This window comes from Sinohyriopsis cumingii, chromosome 3 (genome assembly GCF_028554795.1).
Source record: "Sinohyriopsis cumingii isolate HCF-2022 chromosome 3, ASM2855479v2, whole genome shotgun sequence".
NCBI lineage: Eukaryota > Metazoa > Mollusca > Bivalvia > Unionida > Unionidae > Sinohyriopsis > Sinohyriopsis cumingii.
Genome location: NC_142963.1, coordinates 80,722,148 through 80,744,438, shown reverse-complemented (window position 1 = coordinate 80,744,438; position 22,291 = coordinate 80,722,148). Strand labels below are relative to the sequence as shown.

The 22,291-nt window shown below is 34.9% G+C and overlaps 1 protein-coding gene across 3 annotated transcripts in view; it reads left to right on the top strand.

The window, feature by feature from the left end:
- The window catches only part of LOC149803184 (uncharacterized), a 51,376-nt gene that overhangs the window by 16,706 nt on the left and 12,379 nt on the right, over positions 1-22,291 (top strand). The window contains exons 2-6 of one of the 3 annotated variants that reach the window (XM_089952798.1): positions 4,510-4,860; positions 8,195-8,518; positions 9,738-9,806; positions 13,249-13,386; positions 14,904-15,014. In XM_089952798.1, the coding sequence (XP_089808924.1) occupies positions 4,510-4,860; positions 8,195-8,518; positions 9,738-9,806; positions 13,249-13,386; positions 14,904-15,014 (993 nt within the window). The remainder of the gene's footprint in view (positions 1-4,509; positions 4,861-8,194; positions 8,519-9,737; positions 9,807-13,248; positions 13,387-14,903; positions 15,015-22,291) is intronic. The other 2 variants (XM_089952800.1, XM_089952799.1) reach the window with 2 other exon arrangements.

Here is a 22,291-nt window from a genome sequence, read left to right as displayed (position 1 = left end):
TAGAAGTACACTATGAACTGTAAAAGATGTCAGACAAGCCACAAATCTCCCATTATTAGAGGACTTGAGACAATGAAAAATGACTTCTATTTATTAATTGGTATTAGGTCATTGTGTGTACATTATATGCATTAATAAAGAGTAGTAGTGTAAAGCTGGTTACTTAGATCTTTGACACTAGGTGACATAATAACATGAACATTTTATAAGTGGTAAAGTTAAAAGTTGCTGTGTGTGATGTATTGTAGGTCAGTATCTATTGTCATTGGTATCTTGCTGGAAATAAAAGTACTGTATTAATGTATACAATGCAAGTTAAAGCATGATGTAGGGTGTGATTGCATTTTGTTAGTAATTTCCCAGTGCTCTTCAATAAGCTTGATAGATTTGTTTCCAAAGTGAAACTTTGCAAGTTCTCACTCAATTTACCATCACATGAAAAACCATGCACATACAGTCAGAAATCTAGAAAACTGAACTTCACAAAATTTAATTAAATAAACAATAAATTGCAAAAAGAGCAAATCAAATATAGAAATTGTTCAGATTTGGAAATTTGGAGAATTTTCCTACTGTAGATATGGTAGATTACCAGTGCACATTGAATGCATGTTCTAATCAGCCTTCTAAGTTTACTTGTCCATGACAAGTGATTTCACCTGCCGTTTGAATTCATTGGTGCTCTACATGTAAATCAGGATATTTGCTCTACTGTGTTACCATATATACCGGCATAATGCAACAACTGATCTGTGCAGTTGGATCCAGTGTGGTTTGAATGCATACAGTATAGTGTAATGTTTGCAAGTTCCCACAGCATTTACTGTCACTTGAAAAACCATATAAAGACATGGTTGAAAATCTCAGTAATTGAACTCAACAAAATGTAATTAAAAGAAACAAGAAATGAAATAGAGCAAAAATCAAATACAGAGATTTTTCAGAATAGGAAATTTAGAGAACATTCCTTCTGTAGATATGTTTGATTACAGGTGCAGTTTGAATGCCTTTTCAAATCTGCAATGTAATGTAAGTCTACTTGCCCATGGCAAGTGAATTTGAGATATAACTTGTCCATTCAACTTAATGGTGCTCTATATGTAAATTGGGATATTTGTTAAACTGTGTGACAGATGTTTTGCCTGAAGCAATAGGATTATTCAAATGCATGCAATTATTATATACAGTAAAAATTTACTTATTGCTACACAACTATATATGACTATAAAGTCTGAATCTGTGACTCTATGGAACTGTATTTGTGATCATTTGACATGGAAGAGAATGCACAGAACAAAAACTTGGTATAGAAACTGCTAAGACATTTTATCTAAAATATAAGCAGAATGTGTTATTATTACTTTTCAGCTTACACTTGTTTTCTTGCAACTTTTTTATTTTTTAGCAGATGTTTATTAAAATTTTCTTTTATTTTTTATATTCTGGATTTATAGGCATTCCATGTAAATTGCAGCTTGTTTTACCATATATACTTGCCTATATATCAGGTCCAACTACATACAACATATACTATGATTAGTTGTTGCATACTGCACTTGCAAATCAGGGTCTTGTGTTGTTTGTTTGCACAGATCTGATGGTACATGTACATAATGCAATGGCCAATCCTGATCTATGCAGTTTGCAGTTGGATCCAACTTGTATTTAGTATATAAGGTAGTTTTGATATGCATTTGTATTTAGTATATATGGTAGTTTTAATGCACACTTGTATTTAGTATATATGGTAGTTTTAATGCACACTTGTATGTAGTATATATGGTAGTTTTAATGCACACTTGTATGTAGTATATATGGTAGTTTTAATGCACACTTGTATGTAGTATATATGGTAGTTTTAATGCACACTTGTATGTAGTATATATGGTAGTTTTAATGCACACTTGTATGTAGTATATATTGTAGTTTTAATGTGCACTTGTATGTAGTATATATGGTAGTTTTAATGCACACTTGTATGTAGTATATAATGTAGTTTTAATGTGCACTTGTATGGAATATATATGGTAGTTTTAATGTGCACTTGTATGTAGTATATGTGCACTTGTATGTAGTATATATGGTAGTTTTAATGCACACTTGTATGATGCAATAATTTTTAGTTCTCACAGTATTTACTGCATTTACTGCCACTTATAAAGCCATCCACACTCAGTCAAAAATCTTCATAATTTAACTCCACACAATATAATTAGATAAACAATAAATTGCAATAGAGCAAAAAATCAAATACAGATTTTTTAGAATTGGAAATTGAAAGGACTTTCCTTCTGTAGATATGGTAGTGCACTTTGAATGCCTGTTCTAATTAGCCCTCTAAGTTTACTTACCCATTGCAGGTGAATTTCAGATATAAATTGCCCATTAAACTTAATGGTGCTGTACATATAAATAAGCATATTTGCTTGTCTGTGGCAAATGTCTTGCCTGATGCAATTTGGAATTTTCAAATGCCAGCAATTATAATGTACCATACAAATTTACTTATTGCTACAAAACTATATGTATACAGTAATACCTTGAACATTCGTGAGGTTAGGTTCCAGAACCAGTCACGGATCAGGAGGAATCGCGAATGTTTGGTATGAGTCACTAAAAATGCTAATAAATGCTTATTTATAGGGTTTAAACCCTAAATATGACCCAAATCATGCTCCCAAAGCACTTTAATTTCATTTAAAAGTTAGCTTTTTACATTACCCTTAAAAAGAGAAATAAATGGTTGACGTAAAAATAGAGTACAATATCGCCTAATGGGTATTTGCCACACTAGCGCATTTACAGTACGGTACATGTATACTAATATTACCCCTATCCTAATTCATTGGCTGCCGTTTTCTTTTGCACTCACAGTAAGGTAAAACCAAGTAACGAATGGGACTGTAAACTTAATGACTGACGTTTTCTTTGTCATTGTCAGGAAGGTAAACTAGGTAAACTTCATATGTCACAGAAGTCATATAACGAAGGTACAATTCAGTAAAATAAAGAAAACATGTACGTAGAGGGTACCAATGAACATTTCGTGAATCTGTGAATTCGCGAATCCAGAAACGCGAATGCACGAGATATTACTGTATGTGACTATAAGTCTGATTCTATGACTTTAAAGTTTGATACTGAACTGCATTTGTGATCATTTGACATGGAAGAGAATGCACAGAGCAAAATCTTGGGTTAGAAACTACTAGGATACATTAGCTAAACTATGAGCAAAATATACAGTTTAATTATTTCTTGTCATTTTTTTTTAGCAGATTTTAATTCAAATTCTTTTAAATAAAATTTGTAGAGTTAAAGATATTCCATATAAATTCAGGTTTGTGTTACCATCTATACTTGCCTATACATCAGATCCAACTACATACAGCATATACTGTGATTTGCTGTCACATGCTGAACTGGCAAATCAGGGTCTGTGTTGTTAGTTTTACTTGCTAATCCTGACAAACTGCATAGATCTGATGGTACATGTACATAATGCAATGGCCAATCCTGATCTATAAGTATGCTGTTGGATCCCACTTGTATGTAGCATATATGGTAGTTTTTAATTGGCACTTGTATGTAGCATATATGGTAGTTTTTATTGTTGTTGTTGTAGGGTTTAACGCCTTTTTTCAGCACGCGATAGGCTATACATGGCGGCTAGTATTAATGGTGGAGGAAGAAACCGGGAAATCCCCGGAAAGAACCACCGACCCTCGAGAAGCTACTGGCAAGCTTTCTCACGTATCCACATTGGCCGAATCCGAGACTCGAACCCACGCTGACAGAGGTGAGATGGCAGTGATCCGTAACGGTGAGCGCTTTAGACCACTCGGCCACTCGGGGCCCCTGGTAGTTTTTAATTGGCACTTGTATGTAGTATATATGATAGTTTGACTGTACACTTGTATGTAGTATATATGATAGTTTGACTGTACACTTGTATGTAGTGTATATGGTAGTTTGTACACTTGTGTGTGGTATATATGGTAGTTTGACTGTACTCTTGTATGTAGTGTATAGGTAGTTTTAATGCGCACTTGTATGTAGTATATATATGGTAGTTTTAATGGGTACTTGTATGTACATATATGGTAGTTTTTAATTGGCACTTGTATGTAGTATATATGGTAGTTTGACTGTACACTTGTATGTAGTATATATGATAGTTTGACTGTACACTTGTATGTAGTATATATGGTAGTTTGTACACTTGTATGTGGTATATATGGTAGTTTGACTGTACTCTTGTATGTAGTATATAGGTAGTTTTAATGCGCACTTGTATGTAGTATATATATGGTAGTTTTAATGCACACTTGTATGTAGTATATATGGTAGTTTTAATGAGAACTTGCATGTAATATATATGGTAGTTTTAATGGGCACTTATATATAGTATATATGGTAGTTTGACTGTACAATGCAATAATTTATAAATCTAAGTTTTGATAAATGCTTGATTCCTTACTTCATTAATCTTTAGTGCATTTTTTCCAGTTCTAGGAGCTGATGATGGCCTTGTTCGCATTCCATTGCAGAAGTCCCAAGATATCACTTCAAAAGATGACAGTGTCAGACCAGATATAGAATTAAACGGTTCAACCCTTGTCCCTTCCAATGCCTTTAAGGATCAGATATCAATTATTGAGGGTCAGCTTAACACTGGTCTCGATGCTCTCAACAAGAATGATGTAGATAAAGACAAGTTTGCTGATGCTAAAAGAGAAAATGTGCCATTGGAAACAAATCCTGTACCTCTTGATGCTGCTGTACAAGGTCAGATTGGAATAACGCAGAGCCAAATGAACACAGTTCTTGATGCCTTTCAAGCTTCTACCAAGCAGCCAGGTAAATTTAGTCTGGGTCCATGCATTTTCACAAGTAGATGGCAGCCTAGTGGACTTTAAAGAAAAGAACCTGGCAACAAGCCAGAATTCAACATCAAAAGGGATGCATTTTTAATATGGAAACCTAAAACCCATAAGACTTCCCTTTTTCTTTATTATAATTAAGTCCTAGATATTCTCTTTGATAAAATGTTGTATTGTATAGCAGCCCACTTTGCACCTTGAATTCTACATATGGTAGCCCAGGTCCTACACTCTGGTAGCTCCTAGGCTTTTTGTGCTGGATGGCTTGGATTCTTATAGTACATTCAAATTTTAATTACTGACAGTAGTTTCTCCATGACAGAGAAAGAGGGAAGGACATAAAAGGAAAAGACCACTTGAAAGGATTGTAATAAGTATGCCGTGACATAATAAGTTTTATCATTGTGTATGTAAGATGTGCTTATGTACATTGACATGCTGGAACCTATTTTTGGCACAGAATATTTTTATTCATCCTTAGGAAGGACGGATTAAAATTTCAACCTTAGAATGAAAAGTTTTTGTTATTGAAGCAGAGGGGAAACATTCCAATAGTAGAAACATTCCAGTAGTAGTAATTTACCAGCCCCAAGAGACCGGTTTGATTTTTTTTCCCTCATCTGAAAATACTAAAATTAACTATGCTTTGAACATACAACATCAAACTCCTGTAAAGATAGTAGACTGACTTAATTTCATTGTAGTATTTCTTCTTGATATTTGATTGTGAAATTCTCTTGTTTTTTTTATTCATTTTAAGAATTGGGCAAGTAAGAATTGAAATAACATTGACTTCATATAGATCCACATGGTTCTGTTAGTGTGGGTAGGTGAGAAAGTTTGGCAGTAGCTTCCCATGGGTAAGTGGCTCTTTCTGAATTCTTCCTCCCCATATACATGTATAATGGCCACCTTGTATAGCCTATAATGTGCTGCAAAATGGCATTAAATCCACAATCTTTTTAAATTGCTGCACAGCTGAAGAAAAAAATTAAACCAATTTTCAGTTTGATCATTTTGAAGCTACTTTTTTTATTTGGGATTACTAGCAATTGCCCTGGGACAGAACTGATGAATTTTCAAGATAAAAATTTAAAAATGTAAAAAAGTAAACAACCAATGAGCAAGTTTGAATATAAAAATACAAAAAAGTATTTTGCAAAATTGGGTCCTCTTGTTTGCAGCTGGGGCACACATACAAATATGGATGTTTATATATATGATTATCAGTTTACAGTAATGATATTTTCTGAAGTATTTATTGCAGATATTTCAGAACTGTCACCCCTGATCATGGTATCAAATGTTACCTTTGAGGCAGTGCTGCCATAGCCAGCATCAATTTGGTCATTTTCAGTTGACTTGCATTGATATCAGCTTATCAGTTGTTATCACCTTCATTGGCTTAAGTATTGAGCATGAAAAATCCAATATTCTTTGATTCCTTAGGATTCACTCATTTAGAACTCTGTCAGGAAAGGACTAATCTTGATCAATGAAAAGCTTGCCATATGGTCCCAGTCTTAAATTCAAGACTTTTTGTACTTGCCTAAGGGTCAGAACACAGTACAAATTTATAAAAGATACAGACATTTAATATTTATGTGCAGCTTTTGTGTTGCCTCTGTTTATGCGCATCCTTTTGAATTTTGCTGTTCTAAAAGTGCAAGGTAATGTCTGGAGAAAACACTGCTGCATGTGGAATCAATAGACATGATGATTCTGTTGTGTTAATAATGCTGCTTAATATTGATGCATGGCAAATTTGTCATAACTTTGACCTGAAATTACTTTTACATTAGTTGTTCGATTTCTTTTAAATTTTGAGACCGCTCTGGTGGCCTAGTGTTTAAAGCGTCTGCCTCAGATTCAGGAGGTCATGAGTTCGATCCCTGGCTGAGTCATACCAAAGGCTTATAAAAATGGTACAAACAGCTGCCACGCTTGGTGTTCAGCATTAAGAGGTTAGTGTTAGGACTGGTCGGCCTGGTGTCTGGATAATGTGACTGGGTGGGACATCATGCTACATGTCTGCAGCATGATACCCCGGTCCTAGACATCACTGTAAATTGCCACACTGTAGACATTGTAGTGATATGACTGAAAAATTGTTAAAGCTACATTAAAAAATCCAAATCACGTACTCACTCACTTCAAATTATGAAGCTATCATGTCTCTTAAGTTGGTTTTAAAAAATTCAATAGGTAAAATTTTTCTTACATGACAGAAAGTTAGGCAGGCAAAAAGGCAAACACGTGAAGTCATTTATTATAGGACTAAATTATCATGGTTATTTATCGATGTGTAAATTTTAGTTAATCACACTAAATTTTAGCTAAATACCAAAAAGTTAAAACAATGTAATCACACCGACCTTTCTGCAGTCCAATACTCACCCCTTCTGCCAAAGAAAGCGCATAGCAATTTTTAGAAGACAATCTTTAGAAATTATCACATTTTGCTTCAATAAATATATTCCATCAGTTGTTATTAAAGGTCAGGGTCATGATGAGCAAGGGATATCACTACAAATGGTCACAAATTTGTTTTGAAAGATTGAAATGTGCAGAAAACAAGAACAATGAAAGCTAAAGCAACACATGCCATATGCAAGCATAATGTTGAAACAAAAGGAATAGCCTGGTTTAAACAACAAACATCCAGATATAAAAAAGAAATATTACCATAACAAGTTCCTTAAATAACTGGCTTGATCTGCTGACACTATCCAGTAATACTATATAAAGAGTCAATGACTCTTGGCTAGTGAAGATGGGGTCATACATTCTGTTGCAGTGATGAGGCTATGAAAGAAAACTTCAAGCTACCCAAAAGTGAATGCTTAGTTGATGAAATCTGCTGATATGGCAAACAAAAAGTAAATTGGAATTGTAAGGATTAAGATCATGTATGGGTATTTGTTGTAATTGTTACATAATTGCTCACAAATTGTTACATCATCACTCACAAATTTACTTTGTAAGTGGTTATGTCAGATTTAAACATCGATAAATACCCAACGATGATCATCTAATCCTGCAATATGTAAAAGGACAAGACTTTAAGATATTTAAATATTTCAGTAGCCTCAGTTACTTGGACTCTTTAGATCTCTTTGCTACACTCATTAAAGTAATCTTTGAAAGCCAATATCTAGTATAGGACACATATTTTTATGAAATATTTTGATTAGGAATTTTCACACTCAAACAGGGATAATTTTTGGCATTGGGAATAGGACTGAAATTGCATCTCTAAAACAATCTTGATATTTAATAGAACTGTACTCCCATTTTGAACTTTCGTCTAGGAGAAAATACAGAAAAACAGGCACAAATTGCTGTTGTACAGAACACAAATGAAACTACCCTAGTGAAAGAAAATGTGAACACTCCAGATGGTGCTCAAGTGGGACAGAATGGTGTTCAGCAATCCACTAATGCTGAGGCCAACACACAGGATAGAAAGCAACCAAACACTTCTCAACAAGCAAGCATCACTCAGAAGTACGAAGCTGTGGATCTAATTGATTTTGCTGAATCTTCAAATGAATCTGATCCTGAAGTGACTGATTACAGCAGCGAGTTGTCAATCGAGTTTACAAGCTCTTTATATCCATTCACACAGACTATAGGTATGGTGTAACACACTCCAGACTCCTCACTGCAGTATACAGTAGAACTTTCATAATTAGAGCATCATTGACTTGAATACTCCCCATGTCTTGAATGACTCATTTACTCTAGTTTAAATCATTTTCTTGACAGTGAAAACAGAAAGCAGTAAGCTAACATTTGAAATGAAGCACTTGGAGTTTTTGAAGTTTTACTGTGTATACATCATGTATGTTGCAAAAGCAGCAAGTCATTTTCATCTATTGTATATACTCACATATATGTTGAGTCCAACTGTGAACATCATAGACCCTGATCTGTCATTGCATGTTGTGCATGCAGGGCAGTGTCTGTGATATTTGATTTGCTGATTAATCTTTACAAACTGCATATGTCCAGATGTGCAAGTGTATTTACACAGTGACTGTTCTGGCTCTGCAGTTGACAGTTGGATCTGACTTACAAGCAAGCAAATAAAGTACCTCTTTTAGCATGTGTGCTACTTTTCATTCTTCATCATCTCCTCCTCCTCCTCCTTCAAGTTCACCTGCAGCTAATACTAATGCTACTAATTAATTACTACTAATAATAAAACCACTACTAATACAATGACCACCACTGCCACTAATACTGTTACTGTTGACATAAAACTGTACCTAAATATCAGATTGACTCATTTTCTTAAAAATAAAATATGCAGTGATTTCTCCAGAATTTTCACACCATGGGATGTTAGTGGGGAAGGGGATCCATATGACATAAAATGAGCACAGTAGAAACTATATATTCCGAGGGTCATGTGTTAAGTACACACCAAATGCTATCCTGGGTTGGCCTTCCTTAAGAAATGCACTTTGCGCCAATTTCCTTTAAATGATATAGTAGGTCATCATTAAAGTCAATCAACTAACAATTTCTACAACATATTTGAATTATATCTGTATCTTTACCCTTCCTGTACTGTTATAATAAGTAAATATGTTGCAGAACACAGTTTCTTTGAGACCTTTAGCTTTAGCTTGTGGAACTCACCAAATTTTGCCATTTTATTTCTGGAAAAATAGATGCTGGTGTGTGCAAGGGGCTTTAATGGAAATATGCCTCAGACCTCAAATCACATCTTATCTGAGACAAGTTCAATTGTTTAATATACCAGTATACCAAAAGTGTTTGTGTATTTATTTTACCAGGTACAGGTTGTACTCTTTTAGTTGTTTTTGCCGTTATTTTATCAAACAGGTGCAGCAAGTGGTGAAAATGACAAAACGGACATGTTGGATTCAATGCAAGATGATGATGACTTTCAAGGTATGCATCTTTCAGTAATTGGTTGTTATGCCGCTCCAGGTCAGTGATATGGGTATATATACTACCCTTGTGTGTGTGTGTCTGTGTGTGTATATATCACACCTTAAGTTTAGTTCTTAGGTTATTTCTGGCATTTTGGTTGGCATCCATGTACCATGATAAAAATTTCTAGTTTCTTTGTTCTTGTTTTATTTATTTTATATGATCAATGTCATTAAAATGGTGTTTAATGAAGTAACTGCTCCGGTGGCCTAGTGGTTAGAGCGTCCGCCTCGGATGCAGGATGTCGTGGGTTTGATCCCCGGCCATGTCATACCAAAGACTTACAGAAATGGTACTAACAGCTGCCTCACTTGGTGCTCAGCATTAAGAGGTTAGTGTTAGGACTGGTCAGCCTGGTGTCAAGATAATGTGACTGGGTGGGACATCATGCTACATGTCTGTGGCATGATGCCCCAGTGCTAGACATCACTATAAACTGCCACACTGCAGACATCATAGTGATATGACTAAAAAATTGTTAAAGCTACGTTAAAAAATTGTCCAAAGTCCATTTCATGAACTATTCAAAGTGTTCCTTTTACATACTGTATTAACTGTCTACAGTAAGTCCAAGTTCAGATGTTTTTCCTACTTTATTCTTTTTAAAAAGATAGACATATATTTGGAGTTGCTGCTAGATACAATGAACAACTTCAAGTCCTTTTCATTGTACTTAAGTGTAATGAGGTATCTAGTAATATCCATGTGACTAACATTTATGGAATCCAAAGTGGGTGTTTCTTCCGTCCAGAACATTGTTGTTTTTTTTAAGTTATAAAGAGGGATTACTGTTTCTACATGTACTTACTTTTATAATACACTCAGGATGGAATTGTGTCATAAGGACCCTTATAATTATTAATTATGCATGAATATTAAAAACTACTATAAAATCAGGATTTTATTTATATATATATATATATATATATATATATATATATATATATATATATATATATATATATATGATTATTATCATAATTAGTGATGGTCATATGCACTTATTTCACTACACCTGCCATGAGGTGGACCATATTATGTTATAATGTCATCTTTCTGTCCATCTGTATTTTACCAATTTCATTTTCACAATAACTCATCTTTGTGGATGCCTTGCACTTGGGATAAGGAAGAATCCTATTGGGAATTTGATGGTGAAAATATCAAAGGTCAAGATCACTTTGAAAGAAGAAAAAAAGGTTTCCACATAATAACTCAAGTTCTCCGCCATCAAAGTTATCAAACTTTATGGATGTCTTGCACTTGGAGCATGGAAGAAGACTATCAGTTTTAGGGTCAAATGATCAAGAGTTAAGGTCACTTTGACAGAAAGAAGACAGATGGTTTCCGTGCAGTAACATTAGTTATTATATGCTCATTTTTTTCCCCGTTAACTTTACATTGTCAGAATTGTGCAGTATTACTCGATATTGAATCCGTGCGACAATACACATATATAGCATTCACATGCATAAAGGAACTACTTTCTATTGTAAACAAACAAAGGACACAGACACCAGCACTTTTGATTTGTACATAAATCATGTACACTCGCATAAGAGCCTCTTTACGTTGTGGTTGTTTAAATTTGTTTCTGAATGAACTAAAACAGATGTTTCGTGGACTGCCACATACCAGCTGCTTTGGCACATTCCGTGTTGATACAATGTTACGGATTTAGGCTAGCTACAGTATATAACAGACGTGAGATAAGGTCCTTACAAATAACATACAAGTGACAAGTCATATACTCTCTTCTTTAGCTGGTGATAAGAATGGCAAAATAAAATATACTTACGGTTTTACATCCTGAATTTCCTCAAAATGTATTTTCTTAATTCTGCAAATCCAGATTACATGAGCCATGTCATAGGTTTTCAATCTGGATTACACATTTCGAAATTGTGCTGTAATTTAAATGATAAGTGCAATTGCATCCTCCTTACTGTGCTCAAAATGAAATAAGCATTAAATTCCATAGCGTTTTTTTGATAATTGCAGTTGAAAGACTTCATATTTTTCCCACATTATGATTTTAAACATTCAATGACAGAAACAGAAACACATTTGCAGATGTCAACACACTTCTTCAATCTCATGTATTTCATGTGGAATTGTCACATACAAATCCAGTCCATAATCACGAAATTTCCTAGAATCAAGAAAAATACCAAAATCTATTCATTCCAGATCAAATGGAAAAATTGTTGCAATGCACATTCATTCACAATATGACTCCAAATTTCAGTTTTAACTAGACACGCCATTTTCTTTCAAAAGTTATGTTGAGTACGCGACTAAGTTCAAATTTATCTGGGCGAGTTATGTGCGCAGTAATAATGTTGATTTGTGTAATGATGAATAAGCGCTTGTTTATTTAGTTTGGAATGTGGCATACTTTCATTTACTTTGTTTCTTGTAGTGTATTTTGTTTATATAATTAAACCTTAGGTAGAATAAAAAAATGAGCATATAATAAAAAGGTTACTGCGCATTTTTATGGGAAAATATGAACTCGTTTTGTCAAAAGGATATACTGCACTCCCAAGGCAATGCAGTATTCCATCCAAAAACTCATTCATATTTTCCCATACAAATGCAGTAACCTGTAATTCTCCATCACATATCTGGACCAAACATTGTGGACAGTCTGCAGTTTTGGTAAAGAAGAAGAATATTAATTGTTGTTGTTGTAGGTTATAACACCACTTTTTCAGCACAAGATAGGCTATACATGGCAGCCAGTATAAATGGTGGAGGAAGAACCCAGGAAAACCCCCAAAAGACCCACTGACCCACAAGAAGCTACTGGCAAGCTTTCTCACATACCTACATTGGCCAAATCCGAGACTTGTCAGTCATAGCTATATCCTCTGCAACAAGGTTAAGATCACATAATGGAGAAATGTAACTGACTAGCATCTTTGTCGATGGTATACTTTTGAACCAATGAAGATATTTTAATGAAAGTTCGGCCTGTTACATGTCTTGTCTTGACAGCTTTCTTTGTATTCTTGGTTAAAATCCCATTCCTCAAGGTCAAGGTCAAGAGTAACCTGTTTCCCTATCCAGGTAGCTGTTCCTTTTTGACCCCAGTAGAAACATCTTATCATACAATAAAGGCCTTTTGATACTGAATCTGGTTTAATGTACTGTTTGTGGCACTCTTGTATAACAGATTGGTAAGTTGTGTTGAGAAATTCAGATCTAGTGGGTAGAAATGTGAACGAATGAATAAAAGGTCGTGGATGTTTTTTTTTAAATAGAGCTTTCACATTAGCCCTGGGAGCTCATTCTTTTCATATTAAGAGCAAGTAAGAGATGGCTTGAATTCCAAAGAGCCATCCTAGTTTTTTGATGACCAGCATATTTAAAAGTAATTCTTATTTATTAATTCCAGTCGACGATAATGATGATGATGTTGATAGTACCAAGGAACAGACCAAACCCAAATGGTTTGATGAGATGATGAAGGATGAGGATGAGGAGAATAAAGAGAAAGAAGATGAGGAAAATGAAGATTACATTAACTATGATGGTTTGTTACCTTTGGCTTTTAAAATGTTGACCACATTAGCCTGTCTTCCATGTTCTAGTATTTATGTTTTTAGCTCCTCTGGCCATAAAGCTAAGCGAGCTTACATTATAGCCTTGCATCTGGATTGGATCTTTCATCATACTTCTCAAACACCACTGGGCCAATTTCAATTGAACTAGGTAGAAATGTTACTCAGGAATGCTAAAATTATATGGGTCACTGGCAGTGATGTGGCTTCCATAACAACCACAGAAACAATTTTCTTCCAATTTCTCCTGAATTCTGAATGCCTCTGGTATGTTTGATCAATCTTGGTTGGAATATTTATTGCCACATGTAATATCAAAATTTTGTTTGGTGCAGTTTCCCTATTGAACTGAATACAGTGAGCACAGAAATACAAGAATGCACAGGTCAGTGAAATTTATCCAGGATCAGAAAAAATTATAATATGGTGATCCTGTGAATCAGTTATAAGAAGTTCTAGTTTCAGGTCTGGAGGTGGGGATGCCAGTGCAATAACTGGTCCAGCTGAAGTTACTCAGAATAGAAATTTAACTGTGATTATGTCAGATACAGTTATCCATCATTATAACTTGTTTTTTGGGGTCCATAACCACTGACAATGTTATATGCAAAACTGCAATATAGGGAGAACTTTGTTATTTGCCAACTGGCTATATGTTGAGAATAGTGTGATATATTGAACTGTGGCATAGTGGACATTGTCAGTTTCTCTTTAAATAAGAGTGTATTGAAAAGGAAATTAATATATCCTGTGCTAAGCTTCACATTGTTTTCTTTCAACCAAAATTGTTATTCATTGGTATGTTTCTGGTTATGGGGTCCATAGTGGTACAACATTGTGTCTAGAATTGCATTAAGATCAGAAACATTATAATAAAGAAAAGGTGTATCACCAATTCTACTAATTGTCTGGAGATAATCCTGACATGTGTGTCTTTTACTACATTTGCTTTTTAGACCAAAGTTAACAAGGTTAGCAATATCAGGCCCACATGGGTGGCTTGTTTGGATTAAGGCTCTCTTTTTTTTACCTTGTGTTTGTACATGTAGTCTTGAACAGTCCCAAAACGAGTTTTATACTAACACAAGAACCAATCTCTTTTCAGCTCATAACTTTTGTACATGCATGTTGCCTAGTTGAACTTTGTAACTTTTAAAGAAATTGTACATGTTCTGTCATTTTTTTTAATTTCTCTTTCTAATAACATAAATCTAGTTCAGTAATGAGGTCAGATTAAAAGCCAATACAGTAAAACTTTGATAACAGAAACATCAGTCACTTATACATGGCTTCACTTACTCTACATAACTTGAAGACCCACTTAGTCCTGGTGTAATACATTCTTAGTCTGTGAACACAGTTAACTCAAAACTAATGAAAACTCTAACCAGAATTTCGGACTTCTATCACTGGATTTATTTTGAAGTTCTATTGAATTTGGAATGCCAGCAATGAAAGTTTGAGAAAGAAGGTTAGACTGTTTTTGCAGATGAAGACAAAAAGGTCACTACAGCTTCAGAGGAAGACTCTGCAGAAAAGTCCATGCTGTTCAGTCCTTATCATTTTGATTCCAACATAGACCTAATGGGGGCTGCAGCGGGTAAGGAGTGTCTGAACTAAGAATTGAAGAAATAGAGAGTGAGAGAGAGATTCCGTCATATTTCAAAATGTTATGGTAACATTTCCTAATTAATACCTAGAATTTGAATTGATGATAAGTTGTTGAAGTTGAGAGTATTTGGGCTAATTTTTACAGGGACAAATTTGATCTTTTATAAAGTAAATGGGAATAACCAAGTGTTGTTGTAACTGGGGTGTGGTCTCATTTAGGGTTGGTTGCAGAAAGAGGTTTTACTTATCCGTGATACTGCAGATATTAAATACTGCATAGAAGCACTCAGAATTATTTCAGCTTTGATAAGAAAGTATGGTTTACATACGGGTATTTAATGTTAATCAATCCTGTCAATAGCACCTACCCACGGGTAAGGCAAAACTGGCATTTGTCAACAGATGGCATGTCATAAATTAAATCATCACTGATGATAGATCTTTGTTTTGTGCACCATGCACACGAATTTCACTACTGATTGACAGCTTTCATATGAATATGAAACAGAGAACTCTTTTTGGTCTGACAGCTACAAAACAGGATTGACTTTTTGGTTACACAGCTTGTATAAATTTGGCTTGAAACAGCTGTTCATGCTTCAAAAATGGTATCTGAATTAGCCAGTTGTTCAGCTCGCCAGATCAAAAGACAATCAGCTTATGCGAGAAGCCTGTGATGAATAGGAAATTAAAAGAAGCTGTATTTGGCTATTTTTGTAACCCATGTACTGAAATTTCCCCAGCCCTTAAGAACATGTTTTTAATATTGAATGACCCCTGACCCTAACGAAAAGGGATGTAACTTGTAACTTCAGTGTCTGCTTCAGTGGTATGACTACTTTTTCCACTATCCAGCAAGCAAAAAGCAAAAAGACTCATTTTTTAACTTAACATATTGACACCTTTTGAATTAGACTAACAGAGTGATTGGAGTTCAGTGAGTGCATCATTTTGCATCACATGCTTTTACTCTAAACAATGCCTTGCGTACTTAGAGCGGTCACTTTTGATATGATCTGCTGACCACTAAAGGGAGGAAGAAACCACTGTTGATTAGGAAATACATGGTTACTTTCTGAAGAAGGCAGGAAACAGTTGCACACAGGACTTTAAATGACTGACCAGGTGGCAACTTTCTGCAGGTGACCATTAAGACAGGTTTGACTGTATATGTAAATGCATGCATACCTCACATTGGCTATACATATATCTCTACTTTGATTATGTTTGTGCATGTAAAATTTAGATCTTAGTCACATGTCATTCTGGTAAAAAGTCAGTTGGTCAAAATTCTTGATTTATTTATTAGAATAGGCACATAAAGATTTCATCATTCAAATATCATTTTAAAAAAATATTTAAAAAAGCAATAGAATTTTTTAGATTGCCTTGTACAAAGTTCGTGGGGGATTATTCTATGACCATGGTGATGGCATATGATGGCAGCAAGCCAGAGTGTATGTTTGGGTTTTTGTTTATAGCTTGTAAGAATGAAAAGATGAATTAAAGATGCCAATTCTGTTTGTTAGATAGCATGTGCTTGGCCTTATTCAATTCTTATTCACCTAATTTTACTGAAGTTTTGCAGTTTACAAGGAAAAGTTTGAGATTAGACTTCACATTTAAGGTTTCTTCATTGTAGACAAAAAGTTAAAGCTTTTTAAGGTTTCTCCTTTGAATACATTCCCCAATCAAATTACATTAGGAATATTAGCCTGCTACCTCAGGAATCCAGCCCTACTAAAAGATGAAAATTCGTCTTTCCCTGTCTATATCAGTAGACAAAGGCATTAACTCTTGCACATTACCTCCCTTGTTACCACCAGGTATCGCCAGTTTTTAGCTTCACTGCTTTACAGACTACACATCATACAATTCTTCCTCCACCAATCCAGCCATTTTTGGGTTCCTGTGGATCCATCCAGTGTTCACTTTGGATTTATTGTGCAGATTTATTGATCTGCTCTAGGTTGTATATATTATTTTTCAATTTCTGCCAATTTTTGAGTGATTTGTCACTTTTCAGGACTTTGTTTTGTAAAATCACAGTCCTACCACACTATTGTTGACCTTATACAAGGTCATTCACTACCGTCAGTGACACCTGGGAGCCAGGGTAATGGCCTCTACACATCAACATCCTTAAAATGAAGGCTGTCATCAGTACCTTTTATTTCTGAAAAGATTGACTCTGAGGCGATAATGGTCCTCATTAGGTTTGATAACTCTGTGGTGGTGACTTATCTCCTCAAACAGGTAGGCACCAAATCTCTTGATCTGTGTGTTATGACTTGGCATTTTATATGTGTGTACAACAATCTCCATATCAACATATAAATCAGACACATTCCCGGCAGTCTCAGTGTCATGGCCAAGAATCGATCCAAAGGTGGTCATGTCCTTCACATGGAATAATCTCTCCATCAATAAGTCTTCACTCGGATTTGTGCACTCCGGGGGCATCCGATCATCAGCATCTTGGCAACAAGATGGAATCACAAGCTACCCACCTTTCAACATTGTAGTTCCAGACCCAAAAATTTGGGCCGTGGATGTGCTGTCAATCATTTGGTAGGGGTTGAGGGCATTTGGACCCAACCAGATCAATCAACACAGCCTGTTAGCTTTGCTGGATTCACAGGTGAAATTTTGTGGGTAAGAAGATATCATTAGTCATCTTCTTAACCATATGTTAGGGTCACAGGTCATAACCATATGTTAGGGTCACAGGTCAAGTGACTCCAAGCTGTGTTGCTTATGTAGTTAGGAGAATGGATTACCATTTGCATGGATAAATTCAGCCATTCTTTCCTATTAGGAAAAACCAAGGTAGAGGTCGGATGCTCAGCATCCCTTTCTCCTATAACTTCTTCTCATAATGTAATGTGATTGGGGAACATATCTGAAGCAGAAAGCAAGTTTTTAAGTAAATAATGTTTCTTCAAGAATATTTACCCAATCACATTACTTAAAAGCCCTCCCAACACCCCACCATGTGAGCATCCTTGTTAGTATCTCGCTTAGCTAAATGGCGACACGTAGTGGTATCAAGGGAACGTTATGGGTAAGAGTTATTGCCCTTCATCTATTGATATAGACAGGGAAAGACAAATTTTTCTTTTAGTAGGGCTTGATTCGCGAGGTTGTAGGCTAATATTCCAAATAAAATGTGATTGGGTTAGTATTCTAGGTGACATTTACAAGATTTCTTCATTGTAGTCACAGGTTAAAGTTTTTAAGGTTTCTTCAGTGCAGACAGCAATTTAAAATTTTTAAGGCTTCTTAAGTGTAGACAGCAGGTTAACATTTTTAGTGTTTCTTTGGTGTAGAAAGCACTTTAAGGATTTTAAGGTTTCTCTATTGCTTGTTGAAAAGAACTGCATTTGAATTTCATTTCTTTATCTTAAATAATGACTCACTTTAATCCATACTTGTTTACCCAATCTTACTTAGTTCAAAAATTAAGTTTTAGTTCAAAGTTTGTGTTGAAACTGTGAATTTAACTTCTATTATTAAATAGCATGTACTTGACCAGATTAATTACCTTTTTATCCAATTTTCTACTGTTTCTTTTTTGGCTAATTATGTGGAATTTTTTTAGGTTAAAGTCTGCATTTAAGATTGGTTATTCATAGGTGATTAGTTTTTGAGTTTAAAGTTGGTTATATGTAGAAATTATGGCAAAGTTTGATTTTAGGTTGCTTGTATGTAGACAGCATGGTGAAGTTTAAGATTGGTTATATGTAGATTACATGGTAAATTGGTTATATGTAGACTGTGGTAAAGTGTTAGTTGTTTTACAATAAACGTGAAAGGGGTATTTATTGTTAACCTCAGTTGTCTTTCCATCTTGTGTCTATCTGTTCTTTTGTCCTTGATACTTTTGTTTAATTTTGCATTACTTTAGGTGATTTTTCAGATCATCTCACTTGTAGGGTCTTGTAATTTAAAGTTTGCATCCAACTCGGAGAGAACTAAACTGTCATATGTAAGTAGGTCATATATGGTCAATATGCTAATTAGTACTGATAATCTATAGAGTGTAGATACAGGTAAAACCCGTTATAACACAATGCTCAGGGTCCAAAGAACAAGAGCACATTATAAGCAGGATCGCGTTAACAAATTCTCAGAAAATATCAAACTAGCTACATGTTAACTTCCTCCAAATGTTCAACAGTGCTGACCATATTAAAAAATCCTTTAACTTGTCTGAACTCTATAGCTTTTCTTTATTTTCATTAACAAATATAGCCCTTCATTTTTTGGGGGAGAAAATTTTAGAAGTTATGGCAACATTAAACGCAATGCTGGGATTAAAAATCTGCTAGGAATATGAATAATCGGCTTTTCCGATAGCATGTATTTAGGATGTTAAAAAGAGAGGTCACCTTAAATTAAAAAATGGGAACCATGCTGCCATCACATTTTAAGTGGAATCACATTATAATGGGTATTACCTGTATGTTCAGAGCTCAAAGAATATTTTTTTTAGACACAGGCCCTGGGCTGGTGACTTAAATAAACTCACAAGCCCCGACTGAAATTCCACAAGCCTGGACAGTTCATATCTGTCAACTTTCAAGCCAGGAGAAAAACCTCCCAATTTTGGCGGTATTTTTAACAGAGAACTCCCGATTATTACATTATGTCTGTCAATTTTCTAAAAACAAACAAAAACAACCCATACATAGTAGTTATATCGTATGCAATCCACAGATGCCATAATCTGTTTTATCACTTGTGAATACTGATGTGACAAAATAATTAATATCACACTACAAAGTTTTTTTCTTCAGTAAATAGAATGTTAAGATTAAACATTCATGTAAATGTCAGATTTATTAAACCCATACATCAGTACTATATTTTAAAAAATTCCATGAATGATCGTTGTGAATGCTGAGTCATTTTCTCTGAAAACAAAATCGCATCTCCATTTCTGCCAAAGAAACTCGGCCAGTAAACACCTGAATTACGTGCTTAGTCTCTTTCAAACAGTAACAAGAAAAGAGTGAAGACAACAAGCTTTGTAAAATTTAACAAATAATTTATTTCCCTAGAAAAACAAGGTAAAAATGAGAAAAAGAACTTACAGTTTTATGAATCAAATCCAAAATAATCCAAGAATTAAAAAATCTAAGTCCTAGTAATAAAAAGTCCTAATGAAACTGAGTTCGAATCCTGATGAAATCCAAAATGAAAGGTGATGAAATAAAACAAAATATTAAATTAAATCAAATATAAATTAAGTCAAATAAATATAACACCTGGCACTCCTCTGCCATGTATATAAATTTTAATTACCATGATTAAGTTAAATGAAGGAATAAAACAAAATATACCAAGCAGTATATGTGCCCCACTAAGAACTAATTCAGAGTAAATGTTTTATTTAGTAAACAGTGTTATGTGCCTTAAGAGTTAAACCTAATGAAATAAGGTGGGATATAAAATGTGGGAAAAACAGTTGGTATGGTAACTTATGACTGCAGATTTTAACTGTTAAAATGAAGTCCTAGGCATTGTAAGTTGCAACAAAATATGGCATCATTTATATGCCAATCAATTGCTAGTGCTTATATAAACACACTAGCACATGGTTTCTTTGAAGTACTGTATGTCCAAAGGGCAGTCCTTTTCACAAGGTAAATGCAATGATAAGGATTAATTGTTAATTAGTCACACTGGTCTTATGCTTCTGGACTTAAGTTTAACCTTTAGCTATTATGCAGTCACAGCTGACCAGAATATGAAAATGGGGGCTTGTTCTGATGGAAAATGAGGTGTCTCACAGAGAGAAATGGCGCTTCCCATGAGCGCTCACACATTGGGACCAGGGGTAGGGGCAATAACTGCCTCACCCGATTTCACCTTTAAACATGTTTTGACCTACATCCATAAAATGCCATAGCTGACCACTACATGCCCCACTCCAAAAAAGTTTCTGCGGGTGCCTCTGGCCCGTCCTTTGAGAATTTCACCCTTATTGGACCTGGAAGATCAGTCAGTATTTATTGAAACTGGCACTTAAAAAATGCCACATAAAACTCCCTATTTTCTGTCCCAATCTCCATTATTTGTTATTCTCCCTACTTGGCTTTTGAAAAGTTGACAGGTATGCCAGACTCCAGTTTCCACAAGCCCAAAATTTCCCCTTTTTTAATATTGTCACACAATGTTGAAATAGCTACAATTCGAATATAAATTTAATAAAAACGAATTACACTTGAACACTATTCCTGTAAATGAAATGATCATGCTTTGTATTTTATATATGCAGTAAAACCCAATTTCAAAGAAATGCTGCTGCTGTTCACAAACTTTTCAAAATTATATTACATAGCAGCTTAAATATTCTCATTCAAGGCAATAATATGTAATAACTTTTGTTCTTGTACATGCATCTATCATCTCTTTGGTTTACCTGTAATGGGTAGTTCCACTTCCTGATCCTACCTGTGCAGATTGGCAACCTTCAACACATCTCAATAACTATTGTTAATGTTAATGTGAAACTTGGATTTTATTCCTGACCTTTTTTCCTTTAATTGTTACTATTTAAACTGCCCAAGAGATAGTTTTATCTCATGTCCAATCATTACGAGTACCGTTTATAAAACCGCTCCGGTGGCCTAGTGGTTAGAGCGTCCGCCTCGGATATGGGAGGTCGTGGGTTCGATCCCCGGCCGAGTCATACCAGAGACTTAAAAAATGGTACTAACAGCTGCCTCGCTTGGCGTTCAGCATTAAGAGGTTAGTGTTAGGGCTGGTCGGCCTGGTGTCAGGATAATGTGTCTGGGTGGGACATCATGCTACATGCCTGCGGCATGATGCCCCAGTGCTAGACATCACTATAAACTGCCACACTGCAGACATCGTAGCGATATGGCTGAAAAATTGTTAAAGCTACGTTAAAAATCAAAATCACATCACATCACCGTTTATAAATAACTGCATGTAATGGGCATAAACTGAAAGTTTCTTCTTTTTTTTTTCTTCTTTTTTTTTTAAGATTACTGAAAATTGTGTTTTCTGTAAACACAACCCTGTCAGGTACAAAATCTTATTTTTTGGGAGTACAAAATCATATTTTTAGCAAAGCTTCATTTGATTAAATCAGTGATAATCTGATTTAGATTGTATCATGTTATGGCAGATATGTCAACATCTTGAAAGTACATTTACTCATTTCATTATCATGAGCAAAGTTTCATCAGGCAAACAATTTTTTTTTTACAAGCCCGATGGGCACCTCACTTGGAA